This window comes from Puntigrus tetrazona, chromosome 10 (assembly GCF_018831695.1).
Source record: "Puntigrus tetrazona isolate hp1 chromosome 10, ASM1883169v1, whole genome shotgun sequence".
Classification (NCBI taxonomy): Eukaryota; Metazoa; Chordata; class Actinopteri; order Cypriniformes; family Cyprinidae; genus Puntigrus; species Puntigrus tetrazona.
The window spans coordinates 9,756,125-9,769,637 of NC_056708.1; the positions used below are offsets into that span (position 1 = coordinate 9,756,125).

The 13,513-nt window shown below is 38.5% G+C and overlaps 2 protein-coding genes and 1 long non-coding RNA gene across 15 annotated transcripts in view; all 3 read right to left on the bottom strand.

Annotated features, from left to right (window-relative positions):
- The window catches only part of grik1a (glutamate receptor, ionotropic, kainate 1a), a 43,889-nt gene extending 38,298 nt beyond the window's left edge, over window positions 1-5,591 (bottom strand). For 2 of the 5 annotated variants that reach the window (XM_043250676.1, XM_043250672.1), the window contains exon 1: window positions 4,619-5,590. In XM_043250676.1, the coding sequence (XP_043106611.1) occupies window positions 4,619-4,742 (124 nt within the window). In that variant the 5' untranslated portion in view covers window positions 4,743-5,590. Of the gene's footprint in view, window positions 1-4,618 lie in introns of all 5 variants that reach the window. The other 3 variants (XM_043250674.1, XM_043250673.1, XM_043250675.1) reach the window with 2 other exon arrangements.
- Window positions 5,592-5,684: 93 nt separating this feature from the next.
- On the bottom strand, window positions 5,685-7,367 carry LOC122352923. The gene is made up of 2 exons (XR_006251940.1): window positions 6,942-7,367; window positions 5,685-6,573 (listed from the first exon to the last, which is right to left on the bottom strand). It is a non-coding gene; the product is annotated as an uncharacterized LOC122352923 (long non-coding RNA).
- Window positions 7,368-8,201: 834 nt separating this feature from the next.
- Window positions 8,202-13,513, bottom strand: part of tiam1a (TIAM Rac1 associated GEF 1a) — a 56,256-nt gene continuing 50,944 nt past the window's right edge. For 8 of the 9 annotated variants that reach the window (XM_043250664.1, XM_043250665.1, XM_043250666.1 and 5 more), the window contains 8 exons: window positions 13,088-13,267; window positions 12,759-12,877; window positions 12,484-12,592; window positions 12,038-12,096; window positions 11,617-11,713; window positions 11,138-11,225; window positions 10,492-10,664; window positions 8,202-10,183 (listed from right to left, as the gene is read on the bottom strand). In XM_043250664.1, coding sequence (XP_043106599.1) covers window positions 9,666-10,183; window positions 10,492-10,664; window positions 11,138-11,225; window positions 11,617-11,713; window positions 12,038-12,096; window positions 12,484-12,592; window positions 12,759-12,877; window positions 13,088-13,267 — 1,343 coding nt within the window. In that variant the 3' untranslated portion in view covers window positions 8,202-9,665. The remainder of the gene's footprint in view (window positions 10,184-10,491; window positions 10,665-11,137; window positions 11,226-11,616; window positions 11,714-12,037; window positions 12,097-12,483; window positions 12,593-12,758; window positions 12,878-13,087; window positions 13,268-13,513) is intronic. The other variant, XM_043250663.1, reaches the window with a different exon arrangement.

The window sequence follows — 13,513 nt, forward strand, 5'->3', positions numbered from 1 at the left end:
CTAATTATTTGACAGATACTCTTTAGAGTGTTCAAAAACATGCGACTTTGGAAACCAGGTTCTTAATTCGCCATAGCTCTACAGACTTTTAGGGAAATTCTGCTGACGGTCAAAGAGCAGTGCCATTTCACAGTGCTGAACGTACATCTGAGGCCACATGGATCCAAATCTAAAAGGATTAATTTCCCCTCGTAGCCTGTGAAATACTTCCACCAGCACTGCACATTCCCTCAGTCAACACTGTGATACTTCCAGAGCGCCGAGATTATTTTAAACCGCTCTCAGGAATGAGCTGATGCAGCTCTAAATTTAAGTATTCTGTACAATTTATAAAAAAAAAAAAAAACAGTAATGTTGCGGAGTTTGACAATAATTATAAGATTTATGGAGATCTTAAACAAGAACGCATGCGGTAACGGTCCTGCCCGACACAGTTGGACCAAAGCCCGACACTAACAAAATTGCTGCCATACGGTCACAAAATCTGTGCTAGTAACCAGTGGGATGATACATGGCTTCAGCAGACATCCTATATAGGACACATTTATGATTTAATTTTCGGGGTAGACAAGTAAACAAATTTAGTTTTTTTTCCTTTGTGACTGTATTGAATTTACATTGGCACGCTCTCAATGGCATCACGTAAATGCAGGTTACGGTTACTGTGCCATTGTAGAAATGTGATAATTAATGAAAGCCACGGTGAATGCATAATTCATTTAGCATCTGATAATATAGGGGTTAGATAGACAAAGCAGTTCAGCTTTGTGTCCTCAGAATAAATAAATAAATAAAAAGTGTGGCTGTAGTCCTCCAAGCAAATTAAAACAGCTTTTTCCTAGGTCACTGCACCCACCCAAAAATTTGTCGTTCAGTAGTTCTTTGACATGGTTGCCACACAAAAAGATGTAGTAGTAAAGTAGAGTTAGTTCATCCAAAATTACTCACCCAAAAAATGTTACAATTTATATAAATTAGGCAAAAGGTATTCTCATAGCTTTTAAAATGTTACTATTTTAACGATGTCCTGACTATCTTTCTGGTACTTGAACGCAAGCTGCATTGCTGTGAAGGTCAGCGAGCTCTTGGACTTCAACAAAAACATCTTTAATTGTGTTCTGAAGATGAACAAAGGTCTTAAACGTGTGGTCTGATTGCGATTTCTTTTGTAACGTTAGGAAAGGCCTGATATACTTCAAATAAAATCATAGGATGAACTGAAATGACGTCATTTAGAACAACATCAAGCTAAAAGTTCATTTTGATTTTGGCAGTTTGAAATGGCTGACCAAAGCAAACTTATTGGGGAGTTCGTTATGACCCTTAAAAACCTTTGACCTACCATTGGTCAGAGGTGGTTACGCAATTAATGGGTATGTTCTTTGACGTAGGATTTTTTTCCCGGTTAGTTTCTCTTTCAGCTGAGGTCAAGCAAGGGAGCAACAACTCCAAGTCACAGATGTATCCACACCTGTACGATCGCTCACAGAGAGAAACTCAGCGAAAGCAATTCATTCTTACAAAAAGATTACAACGAAGCTTGTGTCAACAACCCAGAGTTATGCAAAAAGCGATGGAGAGAAAGATCAGATGCAAGTTTGTCAGATGCAAACACAGATGCATTCCACTGTACTGCCGTGATGTTGTTCCTTTAAAGCGAATTTAAAAGGTATACAATAAATAAACCGTTTCAATCTAATTTGTAGGGTGTGTGAAAAATGAAATAAACCTTATATATATATATATATATATATATATATCGGGGGGCTTTAGTGTGTAATGCTGCTGTTTGAGGATAAACAATACCTGCAAAGTTACAATGCTAAAAGTTATAAACAAAGATATCATCTTTCTACAACAAGTTACTTTCCGGGTTCATTACACTGAGAACCTAAAAGCCCTGCCCCCAGGAACACGCAACAAAGGGGACAAGGCCATGCTTCGCTGCTTTAGAGAAGAGAAAAAAAAACTAGGGATGCACGAAAAAAAAATCTACTATATGAATTTTTCTTTTATACCAAAAATCATTAGGATATTAAGTAAAGATCACGTTCCATTAAGATATTTTGTACATTTCTAACAGTTAATGTATTAAAACTTTTATGTAATGTACAGTTAATGTACTAAAGACTTGCATTGGACAATATTAAATGCAATTTTCTCAATATTTTTATATAATTTTTTTTTTATCTTGGTTAAATATTGCCTTGTCCTAACATGCATCAATGGAAAGTTTCAGAAGATTTTACTGGTTTTGCGATCCAGGGTCACATATACTTTAGTTCTGCAAAGGTTCTCTAACTGTCTGGACTTTCTGACTTCAGAAAAGCATAAAAGTCATTCAAAACAGCTTTTGCTATTGTAGAAAAAATCCTATTCATAGCAAACGCATAAGAGACATTTGACATTTGACAAAAGCTCCCCAATGGTTTCAAGCCAATAAATCATTCTTTTGTCTTGTTTTAGAGTGTAATATAAGGATTTCTTTTTAAATAAAGTTCTACATTTTTAAAAATGCATTTTGTTAGGTATATTTTTTTAATTATGGAAAATGCAGCTACTGAAAGTGTAAAGTACGGGTTATCTAGATAAAGCAAATAGCATTCAGTTGGTCGTGAGATCTCAAAATGGTGGCTGCCACGTGATGGACCTGCTACATTTAGGTTAAAACAACTCCTATTACGGATATGAATATATTGTCAAATTTAATATTTCACTAAATCCACTCCATCTGTGATAAAGTATGCAAACACGACACAAACATCACTATGGGAAGCAGAACATATACAACTTATCTTAGTATCTCAGTTTTTAACTCGTCCTTAAACTGCAAATGGCTAATCTAACTAATCAGTTACAGCCGAAGTCGAACTTAAAGTAGTATTGAGCTGGTCATGTGATCTCAAAGTGGTAAGTGCCTTGGGACAAACCTGCTCAAACTATTTTACAACAGGAGGTGCTCCAGTAATATCTAGCGTTAACAAAGCCGTCATGATGTCTTTTATAAAAATTAAAACCTTTTTGTACTGTCAGAAGTTATGCAAACTGAAAGTGCAAAACCATGCATCCAAACCATTGTTTTCAATTGTTGTCTACATCCCTCAAAATGGTCTGTACAATTAATGTAGAGTCACCGTAAATTAAATAGAAAATAACTTTAAAAACCAAACCTGTTCTGTATAATTTAACATCTAGGCTATTTTTAGCTCACACTTAAACTGTGGAAAAGAAGCACTAGCTGTACCCTGCCAAGCAACGTTGACATGAACATTTGTGAAAAGCTGAGGAATGTCAGTGTATCCATTATGGCTCGCTGTTATGCAAACTAAGCTCACCATCACTCCATGTCTCAAGCGACTTGAGCTTTAGATGCCAATCATAACATTCAGATGACAGATGGCAGCTGGGTGCACCTATATTTTCAAGAGCACATAGGGACAGTCTCCTGTATCTCCAACCTGATATACAATGTCCTACCCAATCAATGTGTATGTGTAAGGGTGTGAGTTTATCTAGAAAAAAAGATTTGTTGCTCCAACGCACATCCATCTTAAAGACAGATCGCTGCGTTCAAGATGACAGAACATCTGTAAACCAGCAATATCTGATAAAAATAAGACAAATGTCTCTGATAAAGAGGGTCCAAACATGGTGTGGGTGAAACAATACCCCTCGGGGCGAGAGCTGATAAAATACCTGCGGAATCAATAGGGCAGTCAGAAGTTTACATATGGGGAGAAAATACTCTTTCATTTCGCTCTATACACAAGTCCTAGAAAAAATGAGCCACATTAAGAGTGGATCTATACCGTAAACATAAATGTAGATCATTTCAAAGTCTAGTATATTTTATGGAGGAATGATGCATGTCCATATAAGCTATTTTTTAAACTATTAGCCTAGTACAATCCATCCCACAGAAGCAATACACCAAGCTTTCTGTTTCAACTGAAGTCCCATCATTTGGAGAGGAGCATCAAATCAGTCTTGGGTAGGAAAGAGGATTAATGTAGGTTGTTAAAACTGCTTTGGGGATTTACCGTGATGGCAAAGTCAGACAGCAGCAATCATCAGACCCTACTGTCCTCTATGTGACTACAGGACGCTTTATCTCAATAACACACAGAGGAGAGCCAGTGATCAAATCTCTCAAATCTCGTTTCAGTGATGATGATCCTGATGGTTTAATATTAAATGAGGAATGCATTTATGGTTTGTTAACTTTCAAGATGACCTGCCAGCTACACTTATGATGTAAAGAAAGGTCAACCTATTAAAAACTGTACAAGTGAATGATGTTCTTTGTTAATGATTTCATTCCATTTTGAGATTTTTAACCCTTGGTTAGACTTCTGTAACACACAGAATAGCTGCTAGTCAAGTGAACGTGCAGATCATATTCTACATGGACGAAGACACGACAAATAAACTGAATGCATTTAGAGGTCATAAAAATATCAGATAGAAGGTATATTTTAAAACAAGCAATAGCACTTCAAGTCGCTTAAAGAGCTGTGAGGCGACAACAAAGACACTCGATGCTGAACAAACGCTGAAAGTTTACGAATTAACAATAATTGCATTCGACAATGACGAGTCACGATAAACAATCACTTACCAATCCTTATGACCTGCTGGTCACTAAGGTAAAACTTTGACATCAAGTAAAAAAGGAAAAATAACAGTCTTTTGCGCTTCTCCATGGCTCTGTAATCAAAAGAGGAAAAAATAATAAACTTCATGTCATAAAACTGGATTTAAGGAACCATAGCGCGCGCTCGTCAACTTCCATTCGCCTCCCATCGCGCGCAATGGAAACAGCTCCTCGAAAAAGCCGGTTATTGCCTCAAAAACAACACGTTATCATCCTTTCCCAGAAAATCCACGATGTAACACTTTCTTCAAGATATTTCAGGTAGGATTGTGCCGATATCCTTTGTTCATCGCTTCGAATACTTGTAGCACTCCGCACGCGCACCGCGAGGATAGTAAAGAGCGCGTGCCACTGACCGACTCATGATCCAGACGCTGGATTAAAGCAAAATCTGCTAAGCGTTTGGCTTTCTTCGAGACGTTATCTTCATTTCTAAGCTATCTCAGACCGAAGGTAAGTTTGCAGGCTCTTAAATTTTGTTTAGTGTTCTATTTCTGTTTTTATTTTTCAAACTGTTGCGATCCGTTTTAGGCAAACTAAGATGAATGCTGTCTCGGGAAGTTAGATAACTGCTCACAATTAGTTAATGTTCAAAATATAAGCGTGCACGGTGCAGTCCAGAGAAATAGTGATGATGTCTTGTTCGCACGAAATGTTCTGTTGAACCGATTCTTGATTGATTCGACCGAAATGATTCGCAAAGCGTCGTGGATCGCTCGGGTGCAAATGATAACTTTGTTTAGCAAAAAAGATAGAACACATATCGTCAATGTGTAACTCATAGCCTATTGGTATTAATTATTATTATTAAAATATATCGGAGATCAAAAATCAAGCATAATTCTTGAAACTCTTATAAGTGATGACTCGGTTGGATTTGGTCTTGTTTAAGGGAAAGAACCGATTCGGGAAATTGAATCTGCCCAACGAACGGCACAGTTAATTAAATAACTTTCTTTTTTTGCCAAAAGGTGGCGCACATCGCCTCCTGTTGGACGAAGCATATAACTGAAAAGGAAAAAGCAGGATACAAAAAACTAAAGTGGTATTTATTTGACTAAATTAAACACCTTAACGTGATGCCACATCATCAGTTGTAGCACAAAATATCCCTTCAGTTTTTATTTTGATGTGATTTAAAAAGACAATTTGTTACCAACATATCCATTTTTACAATTCTCTAATATATCCGTGAGAGTGTAGGCTGGCTGAGCTGAAAAGTGTGTCCAAACTGATGTCACTATGACTGGAGGACTCTGCGATGCTCGTTTCTTCTCCTGCCCTGACGAGGGGCCCGGAACAGCACTGCAACAACCCAGCTGTGCATAGCAAACACGAGGCCAGCCAGCCTACAAACAGAGCCTCCCCCATGTGGAACCGACCGGAGCTCAGACCACGATCAGCATGGAAGATGCCGAGCGCCGTCCAGGACACAGAGATGAGAGTAGTGAGTGAAGCGAGCAGGTGCAAACAGCCTGCTCCAATCAGGCAGCGCCTGGCAGTGCTGGGACGGGTGCACTGAATGCTCATGAGTGAACCCATCCATGCAACCGCGGCCAGAACCAAAGAGAGAGTTACAAAGTAACGGACTGACCATGGGGCTGGATCTAAATGGGCTTTGCATGTTAATGAACTGGCATCGTGGATAACAGAACATTTAGTCCAAAGTCCTTCGTATTCTGTCCCTGATTCAGAGCGTACAGTGAGTTTCCACCTCGGTAACCCTGTGATCACAGCTACACAGAGAAAGCCGAAAAAAGCACAAATCATAGCTACTATATCAACACATTGGATTCTTCCTCTCCTCAGTCTGATGAATGTTTCATTAGTTTGATTCGGCAACTCATCCATGATTTCTTCTCTTTTCCAAACCTCTGTTGTCGGTGTCTGCTAGTGGCAAAGCTAATATTGATGATCAGCTGCGGATGGTAGGAAAGAAGTAAAGAACAATTGCAGTTCCGGTCCTAAAACATTTCAAATAATGCATGGTCACATCTTCACCTCAGTGCGTTTATTGACAGGTTTACGATTTATTATTCATTAAAATTGACCGGTCAGCAGGCAGAAGTGTGCAGAAAGAATGAAAATGTTTTAAGAGGTGAAAAAAAAAAAAATCGCAATCCGTAAAGCAGATCGACCACAACAAATCATTTCGTAACCTATAATAAAGCAGTTCAGTGATCTCCTGATACTGACCTCCAACTGCCTAGTCAAAACAAAGCAATTCCAGCACATTCAGCACAATAGATTTGCGTATTAAATGTCATTTACAATTCTCTGTACTTACTTGGTGGTGGATAACATTTCTCAGAGACACCGCACGGAATCAGACCAGGACTGATAGGGCTCTGGGAGTGCTAGAAAGTTTTTATGATGCATGCATTTCCCAAATTGATGTGGGACAACTGTTCCTTAGTTCGTTCGTTTTGGTAATATTCTTTTTCCCTCAGTGTCTCATGGTCTGACAGCTACCTAAAATAGAAATGTGATGTGCTATTTAGCAAATGGAACATTTTATTTATTTTTCCTTTGATGGCAAAGAACTGGTCATGAGTGCTGTATTTACTGTAAACACCGTAAATGGTGTTTCATTTTCTAAATCAATATGGGTTTCTGGTGCACTTCTAAACTGCTGCCTATTGATTCTAAATGAACTTAAAAAAATACTATATATATATATATATATATATATATATATATATATATATATATATATATACTTATCTGTCTGTCTGTCTGTAATGTTGAGAACGGATTTATAATGTATTATATATAAATGCGCTGTACAAAATGAGTTATATAGCATAAAATAGCATTAAATAGCATTACATAGCAATAGCATCACAATTAACATCTGTATACATCGGATCCCTGAAATGTATACATTTAAGAAAGTAGCCTAAGAATTTTTTTTTATGCAACAAAAAGAACATCTCATGATTCAAACTGTTCTTTATATAACAATGTATCAAGAGCAGGAACTACAAATGGCAACCACTTTGCTTGAACACACTTGTCACAAACAAGGACAAAAACAACAGCAGAGGGGAGGAAATGCTGGCGCTGCCTCAGCGTCCATTAAATATGACTCATTTGTACACTATTGTGGTGGAAAACAGAAAAGATATTGTCGACATTGTTTTGTGTTCGTTGAAGTCATTACTGACGCATTTTTATGAAGCAAAAAGCGCCAGTTTGTCGTTGCTTCAGTGCCACCTTGTGTTTGTACCTGATACGACAAGGACATTTTCATAAACGTTACACTGGTATCAATATCAGTGTTAACCCCAAACACCCTGGTTAAACCATTTTTAAATGGTTTGTGTATTTGACAGAACAAAGAAATTCATACAAGTTTGGAACTACTTGAGGGTGAGCAAATGACCACATTTTAAATTTTTGGGTGAACTATTCATTGAAGATTAGGCGTGGGTTTTAGTTATAGGAACCAACCAGGTGGAAGCATCCAGACATAACCCCATCAAGTTTTCACAGCGTTAACGGAGTCGTATTCTGCAGAATTAATTTTTAATAAGACAAGCCACCGTTTAAAAACCACACCAAACTTTATTTAAAACACAGCAAATAGATGCCGCGTTGACGAAGAACAGACCACGTACAAAGTTATTTGGATAAAACTGCAAATATAAATTAGGAAAATTTATTTTCGGTTAATTATTTCCACAGTATGAACATACACAGTCTGAAAGGCAGAGGGTAAAACCAAGGAGCTTTGACACTTTCGTCATTTCCACTAAAAAGGATCCATGGCTGAAGGTGCAGTGATTGTTTTTCACGTGGAAGGGCATCTCTTATTTTAAAATACACGTGCAGGGTGTAACATGTGCGTTTTCCTCTTTATCATTATACAACATACCATAAAACATTTCAAAAATCATTCTCACCGAGACAAATTCAGTATAAACAGGACGAATCTGCTACATTTTAGCACTTTGTAGGGGTCCTTTGAATTAAAATAAGTCATTTATGCACCTAAGAGTCTGGCTGTTGAATTCACAAGAACACCAAAAGCCCACTAAGCGAGGATTATGGGTAGATTAATTTGCTAATAAATAAACAATTATTGCAATTTTTCTACCATATTCAAGTAGAACATCATTTGTGTGTGTTTGCTGTACAGTGATTGTAATACTGGGTTGCTGGTGACCTATGAACAAAAGGAGAAAAAAAAAGCAAGCAAGGAACTGTTGGGTTTGTAACAGGAATGGCATTAAACGGCTAGCTGAACTTATGACATTTTCAGGGAACGTTGCTGCACTCAACAAAAATCGCCTGCGTGTAGCCATTACGGAAAACTAGTGAGGTTATTATACGAAGCATCAAGTCACAAATCCCTGAATAAAAATGAGGACATGAACCACAACTGAACAGATCGATCATGATCTTGCATTTCAAACAAAAAAGATAAACTGAAAGAACATGTAGCTGCCTGTCTGTCAGTATGAAGCCTTTATAAATACATTGGCTGTACAGTTGGCATCTTGTGATGTCTGGACTTAAATCGTTCACTCAAATCAAAATGGTCAAATTTACTTACCCTCAGGTAGTTCCATACCTGTATGAATTTCCTTGTTCAGCCGAACACAAAAGGAATACAGGATGTTTTAGGTCACCATTGACTACCATAGTAGGAAAAAAAAAAATACTATGGTCAATAGTGTCTTAAAACAGCCTGGTTACAAAAATTGTTCAGCAGAACAAAAAGATATTCATACAGACTTTGACCTATTTGAGGGTGAGCAAATGACGACAATTCATTTTTGGGTGAACTATTCCTTTAAAATAGCAGGAAGTCTGCATTGATATTTGGGTGGAGTGGTTTGAAACATCAAAAAAAAAAAAAAATCTATGGTTTAAAGTTCTTCAGTTCTGGCTTTCAGTAGGATTGTCAGTGCATCGTGTCTGTGAAGGCTTGGACTCAGTAAGTTTCTGCCTTTCCACGCACAAGTCTATAAAACAAAACGTCACAGCTCGCAAATTCCCTCTCCACTCAGAAGATGTCGCTGTTGCAGCCGTTTTTAAAATCGTCCCTGCGAACCCAAATAACCTCGCAGTCCCTCTCGGATGTGACGCCCTCCACGGCGCACTGCTTTCTCAAGAGGGTCAGCTTCAGGGGGGCGTGGGATTTCGGAGGTTTGTCGTCCGAAAGTCCGCTGAGACCTTGGTCTTCGTCTCCTTCTACCGAAAGGGCTTCTAAAGACTCCTCCAGACTCGGCTCAGAGGAAGGGCCCCGGACGGATTGACAGTACTCATCGTCGTCACTGAGGATGTCCGTCTCCTTCACGTCATCCTGGTTTTCGTAATTCTGCAGGTCGAACTGATCCTCCACCCAGCGGTCTGTGTCTCGGATAGGCTGCTGGGGTTTCTGGAGCGAAGACAGCTGGGGCTCTGTCGGGGAGATGGGCGAGAGCTCCTGGGATGAGCCGTCATCGAAAACCACACTCGTGTCTATGGTGAAACGACTACGGATCAGCTTCCGATGGCCAAGGGTTCGGGATGGAGCTGAAACTGGAAGAGAAGAAAGCATGAATGCTAACTGTTCTCTTAGAAAAGAAACCAGAGAGTCGTCTGCTTTAGTAAAGAAAGTAAGCAGCAATATCATCTGCTGGACACTAGGATTTAAATTTGTTATGTAATAATCAGCTCACCCTAAAGCCTAAAACAAAACTGCGGCGCTAATCTTGTTAACGAGAGCAAGATGGAAAGCTACACAGTGGGAGAGTTAGCAGGAATAAGGGAGAGGAGAAGATAGATGGATAGTGTTGCAGAAAAAAGAAAATCAAATGTTCAATTTACATAAGATGTCCCCAACATACCCGCTCTGTTTATTGTGGGTCGTGAACCCTTTAGCGCACAAAGCCGCTTCCCTCCAAAGGGAATATATTGCTGATTCGGAGGCAAAGTCTCTGTCTTCATTAACTGACGACGTTGTTTGTTCCTCAGGATAGAATGAACGGTCTTCAAGAAGTCTTTTTTACTCTCTGGAGAGCTGAAAATAAATATATATATATGCTGTTTTACAGTGGGCAGTTTTACAGTCATTATATCCACTAGAGGAGTCTTCAGGAAAAACAAGTTGGTTTGACCTAAATATACATTTTAAAAAAAGTAAGGGCTAGCAATAGCATGACTGTTGCTGAAATTATTTTAGTATGCAGCTAGCATATTGCTAAAGTGTTTCAACACATGATTTTAAGTATAGTTAGCTTGTTTCAACATTAAATCATTTAGCATAATGCTAACACGTTAACAAATGTATACTTGCTTCTAGCATGCTTCTCAAAAACTCAAGTTGCCGTTATAAAAATTTTAACGGTACTTAAACAATAGATTAGCATGTTAATATTGCCAGCCAATATTATTAAGGATAAGACACTATTTCACAAACAAACCACCTCTTACAAATGAACAAATGAATAAAGTTAAAACACGGTAGCCATAAATTAACAATGATTTTCTCACCTGCAGCAGATGTGGAAGGTCCTCTCGGGTCTCCCTTCAGATTCTGACCTCATGTGAACAATCTCACACATTGCAGACCCTTCTGAATCTGAAATTGAAGCAACGCCAGGTTAACAGTATGCTGGTTAAAAGGACTGTGGGAAACCCTGTAAAGTACAAAACCTCCCAGTTTAGCCCAGGGTTAATGAACCTCATGGAAGACAGATCCTGGGACAATGAACCAAAGTGCAGACCCCAAGTTCCTGTAGGATGACTTTTAACCCCTAACCATCAATGGGGAATATTAACATTCTGGCTTCAGCCACTCGAGCCAAAGCAAACTTTAATATGCTCATCAAGTGTCATCAGGTCACATGGGATGTAAAATGTGTTAATCACATTAACAAAGTTAAATTGAAAACATGAAGTTAATATACCACACTAGTGAGAATGAAGTGGGGAAGAAGAAAAAAAAAGTAAACCAGTAGATCAATACTTACTAGGTACATTGCCAACTTGGAGGGAGTCTGTAGAGATCATGTGTCTAAAACGAAAAGGGTCTCTCTCATCAAGGATTGAACCTCTGTGAGATCCACCCTAGGACAAAATAATTAAAAAAAAAGTGTTTTTTTTCCTGAAAACAGGAAGTTAGGGAAGTGATGTTCCCTATATCACATAGTAATATCACCAACAAGTGAAAGGTCTCAGAGTCAATGGTCACAGAGTTTTGCAGACCATGTACTATAAGCCAAAGAGACTACAGAAATGAATCAAAATACAAGAGAAATGCATCTTCACTTCACACCGGACAACGTATTAACCCAAAAACTACACCTCCTTAAAAGCGCTAGTCTGTGAGCACTTAAAGCCTATGTCAGATCTCGATTAATGAATAATGAAGAAAGGGGAAAAACCACTTACAATTTTTTTCTTGTGCTTAGAGCAGTCCTTATACACAAAAACAACTGCTGTTCTGAAAACTGAGGATAAAAAAAAATGAAATAAAACATTAAGACACACAAAAGCATATGACAAACATTCACAATAGAGATGCTTGGGGCTCTTTTAGAAGAGTTGGAGTAAAAACGTGACCTGGTGAAATACTTCAATGGCAAACTGACCCATTTTTAAAGAATCTGAAGAGTTTCTTCTTCGAAAATGTCTTAGCCAAGGGGTTAAAAAAAGCCTTGCGTATAAATGCAACTTTAATGTCTTAAGAGCCAAGGACAAGGTGGCTCCTCTAATGCCATTGTGCCCAAAGATATAGCTGGCCTTTACTGATGCAAGGAACCATTACTCTAGGGAACTCAGTAATGAATAAGAAAACAGGATTCTATTTCAGGAAGGAGCATTTTACAAACACTCACTGAAGGAAGCCAGCTCTGGGTCCCTCTTCCCCTTCATGAGAGAAGAAGGTGGGTTGATCCAGACCACTGTGTCATGCAACAAGAGGTCTCCCATTGACAGATCAGCAACCTGGGATAAGAGTAAACAATGTTGTAAAATATAATATTTGCTTTTTTTAGATGTTAGATTGCATCAGTGCACACATTTGATGTGGCATTACAATATTTTTTTTTTCACAAAGTAGCAACAAATGCAAATTTTAGAGTTAGAAAGACCTGAGAGGGAAGAACTGTACCTCTTTTTTGTCCGAACTCTGCTCGTTGATGAGTTGGTCAAACACCGCTCCATATTCCTCGTGAATCTTCTGCATTTCATTTATGTGACTGGCCACTTTGTTCATTGCTTTCATTGCAACTACAAAAAGATAAGAGACTTAATAAACAACTACAAATTAAGAGTTAGAAGCTTTACATTTATAGCTGGTGAAGGTTTTTTTTGTCTACTTGAAGCATTTTGCAAAAGCAAAGCTTTTCTAGCTCAGGAGAGGAGCTGCATCATATTACACTACAAACAGATCCACCCATGGTGTAAGATTATGCTCAGGATCTACATCTCCATATTTACCATCCAGATGGTAATGTTCCTCGCTGTCAGGGTCAGTAAGGGAGTAAAGCTCTCTCAAAAGTAGTGGGTACTTTAAGACCCTCTGAATGGGTTTGATCAGGTAGGACTCCAGCGTGGAAGAGTGCTGTTGCCTGGGGTTCCTCTCAGCCAGGAATGCCTTGAACTCTGGGTCTGTTTTAGCTTCACCAAAAGCATGGAGGAGAAGTTATGGGATGAGACAGGAATTTCAAATCAGTTGCATCAGTAAGCTTTTATTTTTTTATTATTTTTTTTTTTTAAAACAGTATAGACCTCTAAAAAGAGTCATCATTCCTCAGTAAAATGCTTTGGGTACATAATTTGCTTGTGAGTGTAAAAACACTCTTCTAGCTTTGAACAAACTATGGAAACTGGCGTTTGGCAGTCATAAGGCTTCAGAAAAACAAC